At 51.3% G+C, this 25,270-nt stretch overlaps 1 protein-coding gene across 4 annotated transcripts in view; it reads left to right on the top strand.

Moving 5' to 3' along the window:
• The window catches only part of SNX19 (sorting nexin 19), a 50,031-nt gene that overhangs the window by 8,974 nt on the left and 15,787 nt on the right, over nt 1-25,270 (top strand). For 3 of the 4 annotated variants that reach the window (XM_048827348.2, XM_075122299.1, XM_075122300.1), the window contains 3 exons: nt 2,978-3,074; nt 3,939-4,089; nt 8,088-8,217. In XM_048827348.2, the coding sequence (XP_048683305.2) occupies nt 2,978-3,074; nt 3,939-4,089; nt 8,088-8,217 (378 nt within the window). Of the gene's footprint in view, nt 1-2,977; nt 3,075-3,938; nt 4,090-8,087; nt 8,218-21,162; nt 25,191-25,270 lie in introns of those variants that run through there. The other variant, XM_075122298.1, reaches the window with a different exon arrangement.

Below are 25,270 nucleotides of genomic sequence, written 5' to 3'. Positions count from 1 at the left end.
TTGCTACATAAGTGTTTACTATCTGCTGTTGCTAAAGTCAACAGAAGCCTCCGGTCAACTTGGCTGGAATCCATGTGTGTGTATACATATGTATTTTCCTGAAAAGGGATGTTTTGCTTCAAAAGGCTGCTCTGAGCAGTTTGTGGGTTTTTTTAATCAGATTTGGGGCAATCTTGGCTGGAAAGAACATTCCTTAGCAATAAACAGACTTTTTAATTGATCCAAAAAGCGAACGGCCCTTCCAGATCCTTCAGACCTCTCCATGTCTGCACATTTAATAGCTGGGTTACACAATCCTGCTTAGGGCGTTTGATAGCAAAAGGTTTTATGAACATGTGTTATGTTACCATATATGCTCGTGTATAAGTGACCACCGCTCACTGAATAGAAATTGCTATTTAAAAAAGAAAGAAATTGACCGGTATAGGAGGGCCTGTTTGTGTGTGTTAGACAATATATAAGAGAAGAGCAATGCACATGGATATATACGGCAGGAATTTCATTCTATTTATTGTATTGTTAATCATAGAAATCTAGGGCTGGAAGGGACCTCGAGAAGTCATCAAGTCCAGCACCCTGCTGTGGCAGGACCAAGTTAACCCTAGACTAGCAACCTCCCTTGGAAGTCTATTCCAGAGTTTGACTACCCTTATAGTTAGACAGTTTTTCCTAATATCTAACCTAAATCTCCCTTGCGGCAGATTAAGTCCATATTTCTTGTCTTGCCTTCAGAGGACATGGAGAACAATTGATCACCATCTGCTTTATAACAGCCCTTAACACACTGGAAGCTTGTTATCAGGTCCCCCCTCAAGCTTCTTTTCTCAAGACTAAAACATGCCCAGTTCTTTTAACTTTCCTCATAGGTCAGGTTTTCTAAACCTTTTATCATTTGTGTTGCTCTTCTCTGGACTCTTTCCAATTTGTCCACTTCTTTCCTAAATTGTGGTGCCCACAATTTTACACAGTACTCCTGCTGGAGCCTCACGAGTGCCACGTAGAAAGGGACAATTACCTCCAGTGTCTTACATACAACACACCCCAAAATTATATTCATCTTTTTTTCCAGCTGCATCACTTTGTTGGCTTATATTCAGTTCATGATCCACCAGAACCCCTAAATCCTTTCCAGCACTACTACTGCCTAGCCTGATATGCCTCATTTTGTAGTTTTACATTTGATTTTTCTTCCTTCCTAAGTGTAAAACTTTGCACTTGTCTTTATTGAATTTCATCTTGTTGAATTCAGAGCAATTCTCCAATTTGCTAAGGTCATTTTGAATTCTAATCCTGACCTCTTGTAACCCCTGCTAGCTTGGTGTCATACACACCTTTTATAAGCATCATCTCCACTCCGTTATCCAAGTCATGATGGTTTGTTGGGCACCCAAAGTCTTGAATAGGCATGCTGGGTTTTTTTTATTATTTTAAATCTGACTTTAGAAAAATGGTAACCAGTGTCTAAGAAGTGGGTGTATATACATGTATGTATATAGAATCATAGAGATATAAGACTGGAAGGGACCTTAACAGGTCATCTAGTCCATGCCCCCCGTGCTAAGGCAGGATTAAGTGAACCCTAGGCCATATGGTAGCCAGTGCATAAGATGTGGGTCTATACGTGTGTGTGTGTGTGTATATATATGGTACCCAGAGCTGCAGTGTCACTGTTGCAACATCCTGTAAGTGCTGCCCCGGGCCCAAAGCACCAGCCAGGGCTGCAGTCTCCTCGGGAGGTGAACGAGGCAGCGTAGTGCTTGCAGGGTCCATGGCTATCACTGACTCCTGCATACTGTGCTCACCCTGAAATCTCCCTGTTCTGGGTCAGAAATTTCAGCCTCAGAAACTGAGCTCCTACATCAATATCTATGGCACCCCCTCTCCCAAACACTTGACATGGGGAAACTGAGGCACAGAGAAGGGAAGCAAGTTGCCTAATGTTGAACGTAAGTCAATGGAATTGCTGGGAATAGAACCCAGAAGCCCTGGCTGCTGCTGTCAACCACTAGACCATGACTGCGTTGCAGGCACCCGGAGTGTGTATTCTGGATACCCACGTGGTCTGTAAGCCCTTATGGAGACTTGCTTTGCAGGATCCCCGTTATAGCATGATGCTAGCGCTTCTTTGGCAGGGCTTATAGCAGCGTGTACAGGGCCATTCACGCTATGTATCCCTTGCTGCTATACGTTACAGAATTTGCATAGGACCTTTGGCAATTATACCTACCGGGTGGTCTGCCTAGGGCCACTGGGGGTTACAGGCAAGGCCGGCCCGAGACCAAATGGCACCCCAGGCGAGGAGTGTCTTTGGCACCCCTCTCTCCCCCATTTGTTAAGCTTTTGAATAACTTATTTTTTTATTGTGTTTGTAATTCATTCATTTTTCACTAACCTCCTAGAATGTTCTGGACCTTGGTAGAGTCTCGTGGAACCTTCCAGACTTTCTGAGAACGACATTTCCCAGAACGTTGTCAGCCATGTGAACAAGGTTCACAGTACCGCACCTGGGCTCTCACTTCACTTCACTTCACTTCGGTCTTGCACCTCACTGACTGACTTGCAACGTCCTGCCCAGCGAGGGCCTGGCTGGCAACATTCTAGAAGGTTCAAGGAAAATATAGTTCTCAGAAAGTCTGGAAGGTTCCACGAGATTCTACCAAGGTCCAGAATGTTCTAGGAGGCTAGTGAAAAATGAATCTGCCTGCGGAATGTCTGAAACGTGTCACGTCAGACGTTCTACTTTCCCTTTTGTCACGAACAACAAAAACAGCACCCCAAGCCCGGTACCGCCCCCCCCCCCAGCCTTGGCACCCCAGGTGGTCATCTGCCCCTTAATCTGGCCTTGGTTACAGGACAGATCAGAGCTGGTTTCCTTTCACAGCAGGGTGGCTTTCTGTGTTCTTAGCTGAAGTTTTAGCAACTCCTCTCCTCAGATGAAGGACAAGGCGTTAAACTCCGCTCTGTCTCTCTTCCCCAGGCCCAGGCTGAGGTTCCCGTCCAGTAAAATCGCTCCGGTGCTGAGCGTGGCCGAAGCACATGAGAGGATCCTGTACGGCCTGAGGGAGGCCAGCACTGTAAGTGCGGGTCCTGCACGAGGATGCTGGTCAGATGGCCAGGATCATGGGTCTTTGGGAGACTGTTTGAGGGCTGAACTGGAAAAATCCAGGGGTACAAAGGATGTGGTGCAGTGGGGACCCCATGCATCGTATTCACTGCTTGCTGCTGTTGGAGATGGTCACCAGTGCAACGAGTTTAGTAGTCTGAGCCACCATGAAGCTGTTTGCACGGTTAGTTAAAGAGGGGCCCAGTGCCTAGCAGGATTCTTGCCAACCAAGCAGGAAGAGCATTCACAGAGCTATTGGGGATACCAGGGCTGCAGGTGAGGAAAGGCCTTGGTGGCAGGAACCATCTCTTTGTTGTATCTTTGTGCAGCGCTTAGCACAACAGGGTCCTGGCCTCTGGGCACTATCGCAGTCCAAATAATAAACGGGCAGAGCTGGTCGGGGTAGGAGGGTTGTTGGAGATGAGGGCAAGCGAGTTGGGCATTTAGGGCTGGAATAACAAAGGGTGTTGCAGGACAAGAATGCCATGCCAGTGCATCTCTGGGGAATGGTCCTGGAGCCCAGCAGCAGGAACTAAGTGTTGAGGGTTGAAATAGAAAATAAATAGGAGCAACAGTGACTTCCTGTGCCACAAGTACTCCTTTTCTTCCTGTGACCTAATTTTTATGCTTGCAGTGCTAATGGTCAGGCCATAGTGTGCCCTGACGGGAGCCACTGGATTCAGCGGGGCTGCACAGGGTGGGAGCCGGGAGAGGCTATGGCTTCAGGGCAGTGGCTAGCTGTTCGTATGATGCAGAGCAGTTGGATGGGGTGGGTTGCCAGCTATGGCCACCTGCTTCCCAGTGCTGTGGCCCTGACACATGGCTGCTTCCTCAGGTCTCTGACCCCTTGTCCCTGGCCGGAATGGAGTCCTTCATTCAGAAGCAGGAGAAGTTGCTGGAGGCGATGTCCAGCGAGGCCCCAGAAACAGAGGGGACAGGCCCCACGCATGTCCCGCAGCAGCCGGTGCGCCAGAAGGATGACCCTGGTAAGCTCCTGCCTGCCAATGCCCCTCCACCCCACCTCATCAGTTGGCTTGTATGGTACATGCCTCTCCCATCTTCGTTAGTCTGCTTATCTCATAGGTCCTTTGGGGTCTCATTGCTTGTCACGCTTTGGGCACTCTGAGTAATGACTGAAACAACTAGACCTCTCTGGCGCCGTGCTGGGAAGCAGCGGTGTGCTGGATTGTCGCTGGAAGCAAAGGGAAGAATCAGAGCCATGTGGCTACAGAGTGTGTGGATCAGTCATCTCTTTGATGCTGTCCTCTGGCATGAGAGCAAGGGTTCTCTCAAAACTCCTCACTCGCGCCAAGCTACTTAGATGTAACCTCTTTGGGTTTCTGAGCATGTGCAGCACCCATCACAATGGGGCCCCACTCCCGGGCTGAGGTCTCTAGGCACCACTGTAATACCAGTAATAATTAATAGCTAGTGGCCAACAGGCTGCAAACCAACGAAAGCAAACGCTGCTCCACCCAGCATAGAACGGGCTTGGGGAATTCGCTACCCAGGAGCTGGAGAGAGACAGCCATTGCAGGGCATGAAATGGGGCTGAACAGTCTTGCACACAATAATATTTCTAGTTGTACATGCGGAAAGGGAGTGATCCAGTCTCACGCTTTGTGGTGCACGATGATGACTCGAGCAGCTGGAAGGAAATAATCCGTCCCCACATCATGCCCAGCATTGCCCCATTTGCCTTTCTCTAAAATAACCTGTTGGAGGTACGGTGCAGGAGCCAATGGCTCACTTGTTTGTATGTCTATGTCTCTTTTACACCCCATCTGTAATAAAAAATCTGAATGACTCTCAACATTAGCACCACAATAATCTTTACGAGGCCTCACCCTTGAAAATTCCCACCTGGGCAGATATGTGCTGCTTCTCTGCATGACGGAATGTCTCCAAGAGAAAGTAACAAAGGCAGTTTGCAGAGAGCAGGGTTGTCTATTACTTTGGGAGTGTGAGACTGGACTCTCGTTTGCTTGGTTTTTCCCTGATGGACCCTGGGCAAGTTATTCCACCTGTGTGGCCCTTATTCCCTGTTTTCCAGGCAACCAGGGAGGGAAATACACTTCTGTACCCTACAGGACTGTTGCGACGTGAGAAATGTTTATGGAGAGCTTGGAGTTCCTCTGGTGAATGCTACTATAGAGATGCATTTCCTAGAGCCAGGAGAGGGAGACATTTAATACATTTTAGTGTCAATATTGCATTTAAAAAACCCCTCCATTAAAAGAACATTAAAGTTGCAAAGTCAAGAACTCAGAAGTTAGGAAATGCCAGAATTAAGGTTGCCCGTGCAGCTGCCATTCAGCCCCTTTGCGTTTATATGTTATAATGCGCAGTCTTTCAGAGGTTTGTAATTTGACCAAATTTGGATGGCTTTAATGGGAACAGCAAAAGGCACATCTGTGACCCTAGAGCAACCCCTGACAAATTTCAAATCCCTGCTCCAAGCACGGGGGCAGTAGAACTTTTCAACAAAACAGTTGTAAGAATATTTTTAACATGGGCAAAACAATGTATTTTCCCTTAGTCTGTTCTTGGATGCGGCTGAACTGTTTAAGCTGAAACTTTCCAAAATAATTCAACTTGAGGCAGACACCCCTCCTGGAAGATTACAGACCCAATGGTTAAAGTCTGGTTAAGTTATAATCAACTGCATACACGGTCTCATAATAGGAAGTGTGGAGCATCCTTACGCATAAGTAGCGGTACCTGCCCTGCCTCTAATGAATGTGAATACATAACGCTGCAGGGCTGTCAGGTCTGAGGTCACTGGTCTGTACAGAACAAGTGAGACGCGAAGGGGTTGTGTTTAGCTGAACTCTCATGGAAGTCTTGCGTAAATGATGCTGACTTATCTGAACCATCACCAGACCTGGAAGCAGCGAAGGGACGGAATGGTCTGGGAGGAGAAGGGGAATGTCTGCGAAATGGCTTGCCAAGGACAACCAGAGTCCATATCTGTTGAGTAAGTGACCTGTCGGAAGAGGCGGGCACAGTAAGGTTGGTTCAGCCAGTGACCTGGGGTTGGGAGAATGGACGTGAAGGGAGTAAACAAGGTTAATTCATGATCATCTGTCCTGTAGCGCTGCCTGGGTTTTTGCGCGTGGTGACAGCCTGCTTTGGCCCTTCTAAAGAAAATCCAAGCCCCAGAGGAATGTAATGCATGAGAAGAAATGATTCTCAGAAGGACCAGAGATACTGGGGGCCAAATGTGAGCTACCCGTCTTACTAGATGGTCATGTGCAAACAATTAGCATCCAGTCTGATGGGGGCAAGGGGCCAACTCACCGACAGCAAGGAACGGAAGCAAAAACCCTGTCCGCTCTCCTTTCGGGCAGTAACTTGAGCACAAGCAGAAGCAGGAGGACTCTGAAAGGTGCTCCAGCTTCAGGAGAGGATGGAGGGTCCGTGACTGGGACAGTGAGGTCAGCACGTGCAACCTGTGCTTCAGTTTGGCCACCTGTAATATGGGGAAAGTAAAGCCTCCCACCTGTGTCGTGTGCCCGGAGACCTAGAGGTGCGAAAGTTCTCTAGACCGGCTAACTGCAGTTAAGATCTGAAGCTTGCACAGTTTTGTTGGAGAGTCCAAGGACCCTGAGGAACAGAGCCGGTTACCCTGTCGAGGTCTGACAGTGGCACATCACTGCTGACATGCTGGTTTTTTGCACCATTCCATTCTGTGCTGGGACATGGTTTGCACATCTCGGTGCTGGGTCCAGGGCCTGCCACAAGATGGCAGCCCAGCGGTACTAACCAGAAAGCCAAACCCCTGGGAAACTGCAAGTTGGGAGCAGTGAAGGGCATGCCTGGGAAAAGCCCAGCTGCCCCCTCCCCCCACCTTTTCTCCACACCCAGTGAGTCCAAACTCTATCTGCTGAAATTGGCTTTCTCCCCACCTGTTTCAACCATGCTTCCCTCCCTGAACTCCCCCTATTGCTTCCTACCTCTTACCTGTAATCCCCACTGGTACCCACCCAATGGTATCCCCCGCCTACGTCTTTGTTCTCATTTCCTCTCCTTCCACCTCCTTTTCCCATTCTCGTCCTCATGCTTCTGTTGTCCTTTTGGCTGTCTCCGAGTCTGAGATTCTTCCAGTCCCTCCTTCAGCACCCACCCCTCCAAGCAATCTTTTCTCCTCGTCCCAAGTTCTCTGCCCCATGTCTTGTCTCACCTTTGATCTTGTCTTAATCTGCTTGCAAGCTCTTTGCAGGGTCTGTGTCTCCTCTGCATTTGTAAAGCACCGGGTCCGCTTAGAGGCTGTACGGAGATGGGCGATGAGGGGACCAACTGGGAGCCTTAATCCTGGCATACGTTCGTGTTCTGCCACTCTCCTCACTGGGGAGGAACTGGGAATACCCAGCCACTTTGCCCACGCCTCCTCACACTCAGAATGGGAATGCATGACTAAGGAATGGGCCATGTGCACAATACGATGTGGCTTTATTTGTCACCAGGCCTTTCCTACAACCCACACCCCGAAAGGCTTTGGAGTTAATCAGTTAGCTGTGCTGAGGAGGCACCTAAAGTCCTGGCCCCATTGTGCCAGACGCTATACCCATGTATTGTAAACGACACCCCCGGCCTCACACCCGCAGCTGGGGGTGAAGTCGGCGGGGCTCGCAGCGCGTGACAGCAGCTGGGGATCTGGTCTAATGGGCGTCTCCTTTGGCTGCTCTGTATTATGAGGAATATGGGAGGGAGAAGGGAGCTGTTTGGTGTTGGATTGGAGGTGAGAGAGGCCGAAGGGCGTTTCGGAAGGCAGTGAGGGTGCTGTAGCACGTCCCTAGGCCAGGAGCAGCATTCTGCATGTGCCGGAGTCTAGAGAGGTGGTAGTTTGGGGCCTTTAAGGAAGGGAGTCTGTGCCCAGGAGTGCAGTGTTCCTGCTGTGAATGCAGAGCCATGGTCTCACTCTGATGCAGCAAGCGACATGGGTGTGATCCGGCTTTCTCACATGCCCCCTACCTCCCGGCAGGTTCTGAGACGCCCCTGGCAGACACGGCTCTGGACCTGCTGCATCTGCTGATGGTGGATCGCTGGAGGTGGCTCTGCACTGAGAATATGCAGAAGGTGCTGCACCTGCTCTTCGGGTCCCTGATCCAAAGGTAAGATCTCTGCAGCGCTCCACGTCCCCAGGGAGAAGAGAGCTGAGCGGGTCTCCCTTGGCACATGCAGCCCTGGGTCGTTTCCCTTTAGAGACAGGAAGGACTGATCCATAGCATCAGGTCCCAGGCTCTTGGAGTGGGAAGTTTTGTCCCTGGTGAGAAGGGCAGTGTGTCCAGTGAAGGCTGCTTCCTGTCACTCCAGTGGGTGCTCTCAAAGGGTCATGGATCCATTTGGGTTGGTAAGAGCAGCGGCCACCCCAGTAGGAATACGAGGAAAGTTACGTTAGTAGAGGATAGTCGCTAATAATCTCCCCAAGCAGTAATGAATTTAGTCTCCCAGCACCCCAGGGAAGTAGGACTCCCAGCCTCCACTGACACCCAGCTCTCTCTCAGTAAGGGGCAGGTCACAGCTATGCCTTGTCTGATGTTCCAGAAAGGAATGTGTGCACTGTCCCTGAGCAGGGTGTGTTTGTAACCCTCCCTCCTGCGATGCCATGTGTGCGTGGCAGGTTCAGGATGTGCCAAACCTTCCCCAGTCTGTCTGGCTCAGGGCCCTGTCCTCGGCTGGCACATGCATTGAGCGAGTGCTCACTTTTTCTTGTGCAGCAGTAACCGCTTGGCTGGACCTGCCGCATGTCCTGCAGCCCTGTGTCCTTCAAAACATGGCTCCTGCTGTGTGAGCTGGGAAAAGGAGGGGTCATTTGCTTGGCTATTAGCTTGGTTATGTGGAGTCTCTCTTCTCGTACCATCCCCCTTTCCCAGGAGGGGATGCCTAGGGCCAAATCCTCAGCTGATGTCAATCAGGTAACGCAGCTGCATTAATTTTCACCAGCTGAGGATCTGGTCTTCGAAGGTAAACGGCAAAGCTTTTTGAAAGTGCTGAAGCTCAGAGCCTGGAAGCATTTCCTCTCATGCAACAGATGTTCTCCAAGGACCGTGTCAGGGGAGCTGCCCCCGATGAAGTTTGCCAAAGCCCTTTCAGGCTGAGGATTTTAGCAACCACTAGAAAGTCGGCTTCTTTTGGGGGAAGTGGGGGGGGGGGGGGAAATGCTACAGCTTCTCCACAGCAGGCTTTTCTAGCTGTGCAAATGAGCTGGAACCTGATCCCTGTGTGTGTGAGCACAGGAGGCACCAGGTCATGGCACTGCATGTTATCCCCTCCTACTATGCTGCGTCCCCGTTACCCAGGGAGCCTGCACCGCCAGCCCGTTTTCTACCCGAGGAGCGTTCACAGGCTAAGCACCTGACTGGCTCTGTGACTCATGCCTAAACTGGGGATCTCTGGAAATGTCCCGAGCAGAGCTGTGTTAGAAAGGCGGGGTATGCAGCCCCTCCGTGCAGTCTGTGTTAGAGATTCAGGGTCAGACGAACATAGTGTCTCCATGGGCGTTTGCCTCGTGCCAGGGGGCCTGTTTTCGTGCCCAGATCAGAGTATTCTGCAGTGTTTCCCCTGGAAATAGAACTAAAGCAGAGCTTCCAGTCCAGTGCTCAGCACCCTTGAATTGTAGGGTGAGGAAGGGGGGGGTTGAGTTAGAATCCACAGATCTGAACCCCCACCCTCTGCACTTTGTGTCTGGATCAGATTCAAAACTAGAAGGGGCCTATACTTCCAATCCATGTTTGATGCAACCCAGAAGGCGGCGGGGGCGGGGTGGGGGTTTGCAAAGTCAGCTGATCTGTTACCAGGATATTGGTGCTATCCATTAATTGCTCGGACTTCTGTCTCCTTCGCTGTTCTGGGCACCACAAGCGATGGCCTCTCAGCGCCGTTCAGCTCTGGTGTGGGATGAGAGCTGGGGTAGAGTCAGAGAAGGAATATGGATGTTCTGCTCTGGGAGGTCAGCGCTGGTGTTTCTGCGGGAGGAGCGCAAGTTGCTTGGTGGCTCTGACCATGACAGAGAGCTACGGTGGAGATCTCCATTTCTCTGTGTTCTTGGCATTTCTACCTGCCGCAGAGCTGAGACCAGCCTGTGTTTGCCTCGGGGTACATCTCTCCTGTGGGCGGTGGTGTGATATGCCCAGGTATACCTGCATTAGCTCTCATCTAGCTAGCTAGTGGTGAAGACGTGATGGTGCAGACCCTGGCATGGGCTGTACAAGCCTGCCCAGAAGCCTGGGTATGTACCAGTGTTCCTGACTCGCACTGATGTCCGTGAAGTTGCATCTTCACTGCTATGTTTATCCACATTCGCTATAGTGAAGTCAGTGTGGATATGTAGACACAAGCTGCATCGCTCAATTTCAGTGTAGACATACCCTCATTAGAGGAGTGCAAAGAACAGGTGCTCTCCATGCCCACTCAGTGTGGTACTATGTCCCCCTCTAATGGTGGCTGGCCCACATATAGAACTTCAGCTAACCAACGTGGGTCTTGTCTCTCGGGTCATAGAAGCTCAGAGTTTAAGATCCAGAGGCCCCAGGTTGGATCTCTAATAACGATGATTCAGGAGTTTTGCGTTACACAGACTCGGGTTGGAGGCATTTCGCCATCCTTGTAACCCTAGCTTGATTGAACGGGGCAAACCTAAGTACAGCCTCAGTCCTGGCACCCTGACTCTGGTGCAGACTGCTGCTGGGTAGCCCTAAGAGGGAGGAGATGATGCCAGATGTTGATTCTGTGGCATGAACTATTTAATCCTTGGTAGCCCCTTTCTTTGCTAGTGTAGACCAAGTGCAGGAATAGTCTTAACAGATCAATGCTCCATCTAGTCTGGCATCCTGTTTCCAACAGTGGCCAGTACCAGCTACTCGAGAGGAAGGTGCAAGTACCTTTTCCTAGGCAGTTATGGAATAACCTGTTGATGTGGGAGGGGATCTTCCTTCCTGACCCCTATTAGTTGGTTTATGCCCTGAAGCATGAAGGTTTATATAGAGTTGGATGTACAGCCTGTTGTGCTGCTTCTGATGCCCCCAGAGGGTTCCTTTCGTGCTCCACCAGATTCCCCATTGGGGTCTTAGCGCTTGAGAGGGTGTTGGCAGGTGTTGCTGCTTCAGAACTGCCTCCCACTGCTGTACACTCCTCTTGCAGCTCTTGTAGCACGAGATGTTCCTGGTGTCTTGATTCAAATACCCGCATGGGCATTCCAGCTTCTCTCCAGCAAGTACCAGAATTCCTCCTTTGCAGAAGCCATGCAGCTAAATGATCTGGACGCAATGGGCCGATCCCCCTGCCTGGTGCAATAGTGTTGAAATCAGTGGAATTTCACTAGGGATGAATTTGCCCCCCTCTTTACACACACATTTCTTCCATCCTTTGCAGTGGTTTCTCATTCCTCCCCGGTTCCCTCTCTCTCTCGGTCTGTTCCCTAGCACCAATTGCCATAGCATCCTCCAGCTTACACCTGAAATTACAACAAGTGTCTTCCGCCAGATGCTGTTGCTAACTAGTAACGATTCTTCTCCTTCCCCGCACCGAAATATCCCACCCCACCCTTCCTTCCCTCCTCTCCATGGCTGGAATAGTTGTAGCTGGAGCCAGGGGCTATAAATCTCCCCTGATTGTCAGTTTCATGGCAACAGGAGGCTGGAGGAGAAAAGCTGGATGACCGAAAAAGGTATTGTTAAGTAAAAGGGAGGACATGCTTGCATGTCTGCAGTGGTGCCAGGCGCATCCAATTATGTAACATGGAGTGGTCCTTTTTTGGAGCCGCAGGGAGAAGCGAGGTGGGGGTGGGGGGCAGCTGGGAGTTGAGACGACCCCGAGCCAAGAAAAGATTCCAGTTTGTACAGTCCTCTCTGCTCGCTCAGCTTGCGTCTGTAAACAAACCCTTGGCCCTGCTCCAAATCCGTGCCCCTCATTTATTAAACTGTCTCTTTCCTCCCTTGGGTGAGCAAAAAATGTTCCTAGTCCTAAGGAAGGAAACGGGGCTGTGGTCCTTCCTAGCAGAGTGAATTCAGAGTCTGCCCAGGGGCCTGTCTGCCAAGGGGAACAGAGATGGGGCTATTCTTGGCTTCTGGGGTATCGGTGCAGGAGCTAGAAGCATTTAGACAATCAAAGTCCCTTTTTGAGTGTGTGAGTCAGTGCAGCAATATAAATACAGGCCAGGCAGTTGGAACACACAGTGGCTGCATCCCCTCATCCTGCCCTCAAGCTGTCCCCTTTGGCAGCAGTTGCCACTGGGTCAAAGGGACAGGCACCCCGATGCCACGGTGACGGGCACAGTGAGACAGACTAGATCTGGGGCGTTCTCAGGGTCCAAATCTTAGGTTTTTAGCCAGTGGGAGAAGAGATGGGGGAGCCTTGCTTCGGGTTTCTCAGAACCAAGTGCCCATCCATGGGCTCTGGGCTCGAGAGCCAGCTCCGTGGGGCATCCAGGAACGGAGCCACCTTTGGGTGACAGAAGATTAAAACGAATGAATCAAACAGGCAAAGGATGAGGGGGGGCGGGTTTTTGTGGAACCTTTTGAAGACCAGGGTGAGGTGGGAGCTTGGCTTGGCCTGGCCTGATCTGGCCACCATCAAGGCCTAACCCGGCGCGAGCCCTTTGTGGAGGCAATGGTGGTTCCTGCAAATGAGCCACTTGAATGGACTTCCTGGTTCATTTACGATTAGACCTCAATGAGGGGCACTCGGTGGTAGTAGTGGTCAGTTCTGGGCTGGGGGCATCTGCCCCAGGACACTGGCTGGTGGTCACGAATGTTGGAGACCCACCATCTCACGTCCTACAGAACAGCCACTGAGAGTAAGCTCCAATGGCTGCCAGCCTGACTCTCCTCACCTCCCTCTGATTCCTCTTCATGAAAATGTCTCTGCTTCGCCTCTAAAAACGCCCCTGTTCTCTGCCTGTGGAGTTTGCTGGCATCGCCTCTTGTGTTTCCCAGACTCCGCAGTGCTGTGATGATCAGGGGAGGCTGAAAGTTTCTCTGTGGCTTCCATGCCAATGGGTGAAGGTGGCCCAAGTATAAAACGCGTGGAGATTAGCCGCAACAAGAGCCTGGCGCTCGCGTGAAAGAGGTGTGGCATGGGGCTGTGCAAGAGATCACACAGAATGGGTGCAGCAGGGGCTGCCAGCGTGGGTGCAACAAGCATGTGTGGTCAGAGCAGAAGGTTTGGGATGCAGGAGTAATGGGCTCCTAGCATGGGTACTGCAGGACCAGTAAAGGGTGCTGTAGGCCTGTGGTCCAGGACAAACAGGGCTGCAGCGTGGATATAAGGGGTGGACGTGATTGGTGCAGCAGGCCTGTGCCCTCTGCTCCCCGCATGTAGGGTTCATGTGCTGATTGTACCGCTGTACCTGTAGTGTGCAGACTGTCTCTGTGTGTTACTGCGATGGCAAAAGGGCTGCAGGTGGAGGGAGCAGAAACCCTAGAGCAATACCCTGAAACCTTGCTGATGAAGCTAGAGAATCCAGGAAGCTGGTAGCCACCTACGGTAGGTTCTAATGGAGCCAAGACTGCCTGAATTCTGATGGCCCATGAGCTATGTCCCATTGCCAGTAGCAAAGGTATCAGGAAGCCCCAATGACTGGGTCAATAAGTCAGTACTCGCTGGTTGTTCTGTGTCTTGTGTCCCGTGGCTGGTTCCTTGGTCAACCTGCTCAGTTCCTCGCCAGCCACCACTGCAACTCTTTGTATCGGGTCGGTGGGCTTCCTAGGGTCTCTCTTGATGATACCACAGGGTGTCTGTTGTCCGCAAGTGCTCCTGATGCTGTGATCATTTTAACCATCTGTGGTTTTTTTGCTCTGATTTCCCCTCTCTGGGGGCTTGCTCATTTCAGCCTGAGCGAGAGAAGTGCTCATTCTCTCTTGCAGAGCATGTCTACTTCCAAGTAGACGACTCTGGGTGAGGTGGGAAATCTAGAGATGAGGCCAAATCTGGACAGATGCAACTCCATTCTCAAGGCAAGCCTAGACCTCTGACTGCCAGAAGCTGGGAGGGGAAGCGGGGTCAATCTCTCCATAGTTGCCCTGTTCTGCACACTCTCCCTGAAGCTCTGGTTCTGGCTACTGTTGGAGACAGGATGCTGGGCTAGATAGACCATTTGTCTGACCCAGTCTGGCCATTCTTATGTTCCAAGACTCTGAATCTAAACACCCACAGTTTTGGGAGAACTCTGAATCCAGATCTGTACATTCCCCACTGCCTTCGATCCCTAGCACTGTTTTTTAAGCAATAAGCTGTTCTAGTAAGTCATTCCCCACCCTTTCCTGAACATAACAAGAGAGGGGCACATTTTATACAACCTTCTAATCCAAAGATAAAGAGATTGCATTTCATCACATCCTGGCCGTCTGTGCTTGGTAACCTGAGCGGGGCTGCCGTGCTGAGGCTCGGAAGCGCGTGTGTGTATATAAGGGAAGCGCGGACATATGCAGTCAGCTTTGATGGTGTCAGATTCCACGTGGCTTTATAGGGGGCCCGGAGCAGGAGTTAAAATAAATGAAAAGCATCCCTGGCTTGGATGACCGATCAGCATCTCCTGTCCTGCTGTGTCCTCAGTCATATGCTCGCATGGCTCTTCCAGATCTCTCCCCTGGCCTTTATTTCCCTCCTTCAGCACCTTTATAGTTTGCACATGGATGCAAAGGGACCACCTTGCCATCCCTGGGGATCAACATCCCCTGTTTGTCCATAGCAGAGGAGCAGGGCAAGTGAAAAATGAGCTGTGCTAAGAGCTAGGCTAGCTAGGTAGTTGATGAGTGGGACCAGACAGGTGGTGTTCAGGTCTGCATGAGGTTTAGACTAGGAATCGAGGTTCAAGCTAGAGGCTGACTCATGGCAAGGGTCTGGGTTCACCAGCACTGAAATCTCGTGAGCTGCCCCAGTGATGTTTAGGCTCCACGTGGCAGGAATCTCATGAGATCGCTGCCCTTGCCAATTTTCCACCATTTTGGATGTTGGCGGCCTTGTGGGCTCAGTTATTCTGGTGTGGATTCTATCCATTGCTGGTTCTCTCAAAATTCCAGCTGGCCTCTGAGCCAGGATTGGGAAACAGGGTCCTTGTGGGATTGGATCCATCCTAGAACCAGACCTTAAGGGAGACTGAGATCCCAGGGCTGCTTCTCTGAGCCTCTGAGAAATCTCGTTCTAAGTTGGGGGACCCTGGCATTGTGGGGAAAGGGGGAATGAGGGGTCACACAGAGCCCCTGGCATGAGGGAGGAGCTGGAGGTGTCTCAGGGAGGCCCTGAAATAGAGGGGGAAGGGAGAGTGATACACAGATTTCGGGGGGGGAGGGTGGAATAGAGGAATACAAGGAGCCCCTGGTGTAAGCCTACAGAAGCAACGAAGTGTGCATCCCACTACTTGTTTCACCTGCCACAAAATTGCAACCTCACACGCTTTGACTGAAAAGTTCCCTGCAGATTCTGGAATTTTCAGTCCTAGGTGGGAGGTAGGCAGCTTTTATAATTATACTCCAGCAGCATATAGAGGCCCAAACTGAAGTTGAGGTCCCACAGTGCTAGGTGTTGTACAGAAACATAGAAAGAGGCTGCCCCTACCCCAGGTTGCTTAGTCTATGTGAAGAAGACAGACAAAGGGCAGGAGGGAAAATGGGCACAGAGAGAGGAAGTGAGATGTTCATGGTCAGTGGCCAAGCAGGGAATAGAGCTTTGGTCCTCTGAGTCACAGTCCAGTGCACTGTCCGCTGGGACCGCATCTTGCCCACCACATTTGAATTGAGAAGCATTATGATTTTAACCCGTTGTGGAGTGGCTCAGGAAACTATAAAGCCTTTCACTTGTGTCAGCCATTTGAGTCCAGTCCAGGCTGATGGTGACAAAACGCTGTTGCCATCTGATGGCTTTTTGGATAAACTTTTGTGAAATGAGTTTGTTGAGTCTCAATCTAGATCTCAGCCACCTCTGTAGAGGGGTGAGAGAGTTGAATGGCCCCTCTTTATCCCGGGAGGTGGTCGGAGCCAAGGAGCATTGGTGCTGGATGGAGGAGGACTGTTCTGTTGTTGCCTGTGTGGTACCTGTTGTATGGATAAATGGAGGGCACGGGCACAAAACTTTTTTTTTTCTTTTTGCCAGTGAAAAGTGCAAGAGAGAGACCCCCAGGACATGCACACGTATGTGTGCTGTAATCCTGTCACAATATTTCTCCCTATTATTTTTCCGGGATGGGGGTGACATAATTTCTAGCCAGTAGTCAGTTTGCGCAGCTCTAAGTTTGTTTATTGGCTTCATGTTTGTTCTCTAGATGCCACCTCTCTCGCCTTGGCAGGGTGAAGAGGGGTCACTGGCTTTGCATTTCTCACTGTGGGCACAAGGGGGAGCTGCTGGCCAACCTGAGATTCTCTCTGGCAGGTTAAAATTCAGAAGGACTCCGCAGCTGTACAGCTGAGGGTCTCTTGTCACTAGAAGGGGTTGTAGCTGGGATAGCACTGGGGGAGTATGCCCCATGGTGATCGAGGCTGGGTGGGTACATAGAGGTGACAGCTGAGAATGGATGGAATAAGAAGAGAACCGGGCTGCGTGGCCACACTGAGCAAAGGGATGGTTAGATTCACGCTAACAGGGTCCCAGATCCCACCACCCCAGACCTTCTGCAGGAGTTCGGGTCCAAATTTTGTAATTTGGGCCAGTTCTCTGTTGGTATAATGGATTCCTGGAACTACACTGCTTCAGGTTCAAAAGAGCCACATGACACTCGCCCAGGAAAACATTCTCTTGATCCAGACATACAACGCCTACTGGCACCAATGGGTATTAAACAAGACCTGTCTAGAGAGTTAGTAGCCTAGGAGTGGAGGGGAAGCATTGCCCACTTCATATGATCAGGTCAGTACACACAAGACTGGCAACCTTCAACTTAGGCCTATGCCCTACCCCCTTCTCTGCCTAACGCAGCTCAGTTGTACCATAGCCTTGCTCTTGTCTCACTGGACTGCTGCTTTCTGTCTCTGCTGTGGCCTGGGATATCACGAGTGACCAGTAATTTAAAGTCACCATCCCCACCTTTATTTGTCCATGTGGGTGGGTGGAGGGGAGGGAGCTGAATCAGTATGTGGGGTCAGACATTTGTGTGTGGAAGGTAGGAGCAGAATTAAATAAAGAGCTGGAGCGAGAGAGACACACACACACACACCCGGATCCCTGATCTTTGGAGTGACAGATCTGCAAGAGATACCTGAGCTGTTGGATATAGCACCAAGATGAGGCTTGTGGTGGTTAGGGGGTGGATGAACAATCTGAGGGCGTGTGGTTGTAACTGAGGAAGTGCTGCTTTGATGGTGCTGTTGTGTCTCTATCTCTACCCTCCTGTGAGCTGGAAGAAGTTTAACCTAACACCGTTCTACCTTTAAGTCTCCTTATTCCTCTCATGGCAGTTAGAGAGGGAATCCAGCCTATTGCTGTTGAACATCTTAGCCATTCTCTTTGGCCAGATCCACATTACTCCTTATGCTCTATTCTCTAGCATTTTGTCCAGTGCTAAATCTCCTAAATGATGGGGTGGATCCTGCTTCCTCTGGGGAAACTAATCAGAGTCTTCCTACATCCCATGTCCAGAAACTTCACCTGCTGTTCACTGGCTGAGTCTCCACTTATTGCTCCTAATTTTACCCAGTTGGGCCACCCTAGACCATTCCCCTCTCTCCTTAATGCTAGTGTCACCCACTAGCGTGCATGGTGTGTCCTCACCAATCCAGAGTCGCAATATGGGTACCCAGACACAGAGCCTGGCTCTTTAACTCAAGCTGTAGAGCCTCACTCTTTCAGTCCAAGATCTTTCTTGTGTTATGAACCCTGGGCCAAATTCTGCCCTTCCTCCTGCTGATCTCAGAGGGGTGTAAGTGCAGGGAACCGGGCCCCACCTGTGTGACACCACTGCCCTCTGCTGGCTAGAAGGCCTGTATGTGCACATGACCACATCCCCTCCCAACGGTGTGAGGCCCGGAGAGGTTAAAAACCCGGCCTTTAGTTCAGCTCATGAAAATGCTCCCTGAGGTCAGACAGTGAAGGCAGGTGGCTCTGGAGCAGGCGGTCCTGAGCGCTGTCCCTGCAGATGGCCCTGAAGCTGTCACAGCTGCTGCAACCAAGGATGAGGCTTTTGTCCTTCCGTTGTTTTTCTTCCTAGCAGTGCCCTTAAAATAATTTGCTTTGGGGAAATCTCCCTCCCTGTCACAAAGCGTCCTATGCTCTAGCATGCCATTGCTGCCCCCCTCCTCCCCCGCCCCGAATCTATTGGATATCTTTTTTTTTTTTAGGCAAGGGTCTCTTAGGGCAACTTTAACTTCACCCCCCCCCCACCACACACACACCCAAGTTATCTGCCTCACATGGCTCTTCCTCCTCGCTGAGGTGTGTTCCTCTGGGCCGCTAGTGGTGGCTTCAGCATCTTGGGACCCTGCCTGGTTCCAGATTATTCCAGCTTTTATTATTCTCCTTTCAAACTGTGGCCCGAGGGCTCGTTATACCTGCAACCTGGATATGTGGCCGGGAGGAATAGGAACCCCCCCCCCCCCCAAAACCTTCACAGAGCCCTTGCCCTGGGGCTGTCCATTCCCACCCAGGCTCTGTTCCATCCCCTTCCTGGCCCTCCGCTCGGCCTTGGAGCTGACCACGATGGAGGTCACTCCCCACTGAGGTAAAGTCACCGTGAACAATGAGGCCTCTGGTTACCAAGACAACCACTAAATTGCCATCGCCTCCCTGGCCCGTCTGCCCCATCAGGCTTCACCGCCGTGCCTCGTCTCGGATTGGGTTTTTAGCTCAGCTGGGTGGCCGGTTTAATTAGCCCTTCCCCCCGGGGGCTCTGCATTGGGAAAGCCGGCACCCCGGTACTGGTCGAATGAGAACGGGGCCAGGCAGCCGTTCACACGAGAGCGGGTAAACCCGGCGGGAGGGGAGGAGCGGACGCACCACTCAAAGGGGCCAGGCAAAGCACCGGGGAGTCGTACCCGTACAGCAGCTTCGTTCCCCTCATAACCAGGTGCCTGCCCAAGCTTGCACGTCCACACCTCCCTCCATGCTGGTGCATTCTGGGAAAATCTTGGCGGCTATGCCACTGTGCCTCAGCAGGGGATAGAGCCTGGAGGGTGCGTGCACAGAGCCATAGCAACCGCCCCGGGACGGGGGGCAGTGCGTCCCGGGGGGCAGTGCATCCCGGGGGGCAGTGCGTCCCGGGATGTCCCACTCCCCATGTCGCTGGGAGGAAGACGAAACTGGTTACACAGTTAGGGGAGCCCGTCGACACTGCGGACCAGCCCGTGAGTGTCACTGGACGACAACCCTGTGCCGGGGGGACCACTGAGGAGGGTGAGCGGCCACGCTGCGAAATAGAACTGCGCAGAACAAGGGCCGAAGCAGCTGCTGAGTTGTGCTCATGCGAGCTGTGCCCTGTCTCCTTCCTCGGGCCAGCCAACATGAGAGAAAAGCACCAGTGCGCTGGAGGGAAGGGGTTTTGTTCGCACAGGGGACTCAAGTACCTCTGCAGGGAAGACAAGCCTGCAGAAGAGGTAGTGTAGACAGGACTTAACGCAGCTATCATCCCTGTGTGGACCAGGTGGAGGGGAAAACCTTGCCCACAGCTGTCGGGGGGACAGTTATCTGCCAATCGCACCCTGAAATAAAGGGAGGGTTTCACAGAGTGTCCAAAGGAGGTGGAATAGGAGAGTGCTGTATCCTCCATCTCATCTCCCTTGAGCCTCTGCCTTATCCCATTTCCTCACGGTGCTCTTCTCATCTTGGTGACCAACAGGGGGCAGTGGTTAGTGCACTGACCTGGGACTTCAATTCTCTGCTCCCCCACACAAGACTTCCTACATGACCTTGGGCAAGTTACTTAGCCTCTCTATGCCACAGTTCTCCAGCTGTACAATGGGGATAACAGCACTGGGCTGTCTCCCGGGTGGGCTGTGAGGATAGGTACGTTAAAGATGGAGAGGCGCTCAGTTAGTGTGGCGATGCGGGGGGAATCATGTAAGTAATCTATCTAGATAGAGGAGAGCGGTGCTGGATGGTCTCTGCTGTGTCCAGCACCCACAGCCTAGGAGAGGAAGTGCTGCAGCATCTGGGCTCAGTGGGAGGCTTTCTCCTCTCCTGTGTGAGCTGGTGATCGAGCCTTCTGACACTGGGGGCCATGCAAGGGCTTTTTGTGAGCGACTCAGGCTGTTCTGGGTTGGCTCAGTGACTGACCACACCCTTCCCCCTTCATCAGGAATAGGACCCAGCCTCAGTCTGTCTAAGTCAAAGCGCCATCCAGCTTCACTGTGCCATGTCTGAGCTTCTCCGTCAGACCCCAGCCTGGTTTTGAGCCAATTTGGGATCAGCCTGTGGTCTTGTGCCAAAACCTTCAGACTTTCCCAGTTTCCCGCTCCAACCACTGGAAATGCTACTTCTTGTTACATAGCCCACTGAGAGCTCAGACATCACTATGGCTATGAAAGGTCCTGAGCACTGTATCAGAATAACCCTTCTGACTTAGGGACATAGGTGGATATAAGGTGTGAGATCTCCCAAAACATTAGGGCTGGAAAGGATTGCTGCATGTGGCTGGAAATTAAAATCCCAGCCCCAACTTGTCCCAGGGGAGAATGCTGCAGGGCAGGAGTGAGGTGCATCAGCAGAGCTGTGAGTGGGTTCAAGACTGGGCAAGCAAAGGGTGCCACCGGTAAATATTGAGGCCAGTGGCCAGAGCTGTCAGGCGGCCCACAGAACTAGAGCCATTAAACTTCAAGCCACTGCAATTGAAAGGACCCACCGCTTATTCTGATATCAAAGCCTCTTTGATGATCGTCCTCCCCTTGTTCGGTGGGGAACACAGCAGGCAGCTGTGATGATCTCCTGAGGTGATTAGGGACCGGCTGTCCCTTGGATAGCCTCTTGGGCGCTCTCGACTTAGTGTGCTGACAGGAGCTGCTGTATGTCCTCCCTGCCCCCTTGGCTTTGGGAACTGGAGCTGGAATGGGTTGATGTCAGTTTAGCCATCCCGGGCACCTCTGAAAATACAAGTGTGATTCAAGGAGCTCATAACTTTGGGGATTTGTTTTGTTTTTCAGTCTCTCTTGCTAGCTCTTTCTGCCAGCACAGCTGGTGAAAACAAATCGCTTGGCAGCCTCCTTGCTCCCCTTGACTTTACACAGGACCACAGATGCACAGCGTTGCCTGACCCTCTCAAGCACCCGGGCACAAACCTGCTTGCTCACACTGCCAGGCTTTTTGGATGGGCCTGAATTCTCTGGAGAACCTGCACTTTGTAGCTCCTTGAAGCTGGGAACAGATGGCCTGAGGCAGGTGATTCAGCAGCTTGTCTGCCAGAGCCATCTGGAACACAGGGAAAGAGGGCGGAAGCGAATATCCAGCTGCCGACACTGCAGTGTAGGCCTCCCCAAGGATCCCTGCCTGCCCTCCTCAGATGAGACACAAAACCAAGGTGCTTCCCTGTTATGACAATTTAAGACCCCGTGGCACTTTTAGAGGGTTTTGTCCTGGCTTGTGTCCTGCCCAGATTGCTAGATGGATAAGTAACATTCCTCCCGCTGTTGAAGCCACTGGAGAAGTTTGTCACTGCCTGATCTAAGAACTGATGATGTTTGCTCTGCTGGCACAGAATGGCTTCCATGTCTCACCGCAGAGAGGCCTGTGTGATGGTGGGCGAGTGATTTTCCCCCCTTCCCTTGCACAAGAGCTGCTAGGGGAAGGAATTGCCTCCCTTCTGGTGGTGAGAGCAGGAGAATGGGAACACGGGCTCTTGGGTTCTCTTCCTGCTTTTGTCGCCGTCTCATTCTGCAGCCTGGGACAAGAAACTGTCATGAGTCGGAAAACAAGATGCAACTCCCACCCCCCAAGTTGAGTGCTGCTGATTGCTAGTAGCTGAAACCCGTGAAAACTGATCAGGTGAAAGTCTTGATTCAGACTGATGCCATTCCTGCAAAGCAAAGCCACTGGGAAAATTGGATCAAGGTTGGAACTGGTGGGACTGAGGCACTGAGCAGTGCCAGTAGCAGGCTGTTGGCTATGGTGTCTCTTCCCACCACCAGAGACTCGGATGAACCTGAGTCTTGCCGCCATTAGGATGTAACGCAATGACCCAACCGACTGCACAAGTCTTTTCACAATGAGGACACCTGCAGCAGGACTGGTCACTCTTTCCCCTGAAACAAGCAAGAACTTCCCTACTTCTAAAGCTGCACAACTACTTGTGCCCATGTTGCACTTCCTAACTTGTGTGCGTGGCCGCAGGATGCCACAGCGCTGGGTGCCCTGAATAGATTCAATTGGCTTCTCCCTGCTCTGAGAGCAACCATCTCCCTAAGACAGCGCTGGGTCTGTAATTGCTTTGGGAGGATCCAACAGGACACTAGCTCCCAGTCAGCTGCAGCTCCTTGGAGCATGGCTGGTTATCACAGCCAGGCTCTCGCCTCTAGTTCAGCAGTGATAACTCTCTGGACGGGAGAGATTCTTGCTCCTTAGCATGAAAACAGCTCCCTCGGCATCCTTCCCCAGCCTGGAGGGATGCAGCGAGAGCCCAGTTGACGGGTGTTGCAATCTGACTTGGTTACTCCCCCTGACAGTTCAGCAGCAGGTAGGAGCTAGAGGTATTTATCCATGCCCACATAAACAATCAATGCTACTGCAGCCTGTTTATGGAGGGACAGTGCCTCGTGGAGAGGAGAGTGCTGAGGAGGGCTCCAGATGACAGCTCTGCAGAGGGCTGTCTCCTGGTTTTGTCTCTCACTCCATAAAGTGTGTTGAGATCCTGTCCAATTGAATTCGAGGTGGCAGGGAGGGCTTTTGTGCTGGTCTTAAATAGCTCTGAATGGGAAATGTGGTGGTTTTGCTTCCTTCCTGTCCCACAAAACATGGAGAGAAAGCAACTGAGCTGTGCAGGGGTCCCAATATGTGAACCTTACACCCTAGCTGGTGCCAAGCTTCATTTCCAATTGACTTTAACCTCTGGGAAAGGCTCTGCAATAACAGCACAGAGGCCATCTGATCATCAGGATGCTGGGGTTTTCATTGTGATGTGGCCACCTCTCCACAAAGAGCTAAACTGAGAACCTGCCAACCTTTCCCTCCTGCCCAAACTCTAAGGAGTTTGGATGCAGAACTCCATCACTGAACCATCTCTCTTGTAAAATCACTTGCTGTCCATGAATGGTGCAGAAGTGCCTGCATTTGACTGGATTGAGGCTGCGTTCTGGGTCTCAAGTCTCTTGTTCTTGGACGTTAGCCCAATGAGTCCCGGATTCTGAATGCAGAGAGAAGTCTGAGAAAGTCTGGAAGGAGTCCAGATTGCAGTCCACTCCACGTATCGCTTATACCAGTGCAGATGTGCTGTGTCAACGTAATATGGGGGTTGCACTTATTTGAAATGGGTCAGCCACACTGGTACAGTGCATCTGCACCGGGGGGGGGGGCGGGGACACACAAGCACAGCTACATTGGTATGGCTTGTAAATTACACAATCTTAGATTCTTGTGCAAACTAGGGGCCTGTGGTGGAATCTGCGTGTAAGGGAGACTACCTTAACCATCTCTCTGAATTTGGTCCAGGTATATATTTCTGTTTCCCAGGATGAGCTCTGTATGACAACACAAGTGTGTGTGTGTGTGTGTGTGTGTGTGTGTGTGTGAGAGAGAGAGAGAGAGAGAAATCACATTGGATATTGACATAATCCAGTCCTCCCAAAAACCTGGGAATTTTGGAACTCTTCGTTTCTCCATCTCAAACAACTTTTCCTTCAGAAACTGTTCTTCCAAATACAGCCAATAAAAACAAGCAAACTCTGTGCTTTGATAGTAGATACTGCATTGTTTTAACCATATCCTTTGTCCTTGGTTTGACTCTTCAAGAGTCAGCACCTTAGTAAGGGCTAATTTATCTCTTCTGCATGGGGTGGGAGATCAGCTATCATTTGGGAAGATAGAGAAGAAAAGAGTTTCGGGGGAACAATGCTTCTCTCTTGTGGAAAAGAGTATTTAATTTTTTTTCTTTACTGGCTTGCAGAGGGTTAACAGTGCTTTTCTGTATTTTATTTCTGAACTGGGCGAATGAAGCAATCCATGGCTCACAGAGACCGGCCTCTCCCTGGGGTGCTGTTAAGAGCTTCATTGGCTCAATAAACACTTGATGAAGACCTTATCGAAAGCAGGGGAACTTTCTGACTTCATTAAAAATCAAGGGCCTGGGACACTTTTTTTTATCCTCTGTTTCTTTCCCCCTCTCCCGCTTCCCGTGGCTTGGGGAGCAATTCAGTTGCAGCTTTGGTATTTTTATTCCTGCGGAAAGCTTGAGAGCCCTAGAGGAATTAATCCTTCTGGCTGCATATCAGGTGCACCCCAGAGAGCAGCGGGGCAGTATTGCCCCCTCACACCTACACACTAGCCCCAATGTCTCAAACCTGTGAGAGAGGGCTACTCTCGGTGGGGTCAGAGGGGAGAAAGGAAAGGCCTGATGCTCCGTTGCCCTGCAACGTGTCAAATCATTTACACCAGTGTGTGTAAAGCCTTACCATTCTGACTCACTTGGTGCACAGGAGACTGCTGTATCTGGATAAACTCACAAGGCTCGATTCACACCGGGTGTCACTCTGCTCTGCCGCCTTCTGCGGAGCTGCTCCGGGTTTGCACCATGGCGCGAGGGAGAGCGGCGTGTGCGCTGTGGGTTTAGCAGGTGTGAAATTGGCAAGACAATCTGTTCAACTGGAAGGCGCTGAGCCCTGAAGGATGGAGGCTGCTGCACTGCTGAACAAACACTTCATCATATTGTCCTCGGGCTGGGGGTACGGAACACATTGTTCGCAGTTTAAACCACTGTAAACTTTTTACAGGGCAGTGAGAGACGAACGTTTCCAGTAATTCAAGGAGATGGTTTACTTATTTTCTTCTCTTCTTGGCCAGCTCTTTAAAAGGGCTCAGGGTTCTTCATAGTCTTTAATTTATGTAGGGCTCTTTTTTTCTGTCTGCCCTCTGCAAACAATTCAGCAAACTGGACGAAGGCTGGTTTGCTCTGCAGGCGTCGGATCCAAGTTTTTCAGCTCTGAGCTCTGTGCGTTTCTCTTGATAGCATGAGGGAGAAGCAAACACATAAATTCTGGTGATTGTAGCATCAGCAGGTGCTGAAAGTGGAGGCTGGCAAGGGCGGGGGGGGGGGGATATCGTCCT

This window comes from Caretta caretta, chromosome 22 (assembly GCF_965140235.1).
Source record: "Caretta caretta isolate rCarCar2 chromosome 22, rCarCar1.hap1, whole genome shotgun sequence".
Classification (NCBI taxonomy): Eukaryota; Metazoa; Chordata; order Testudines; family Cheloniidae; genus Caretta; species Caretta caretta.
The sequence above is the reverse complement of the archived record's forward strand: the minus strand, read 5'-3'. Positions and strand labels throughout refer to the sequence as shown.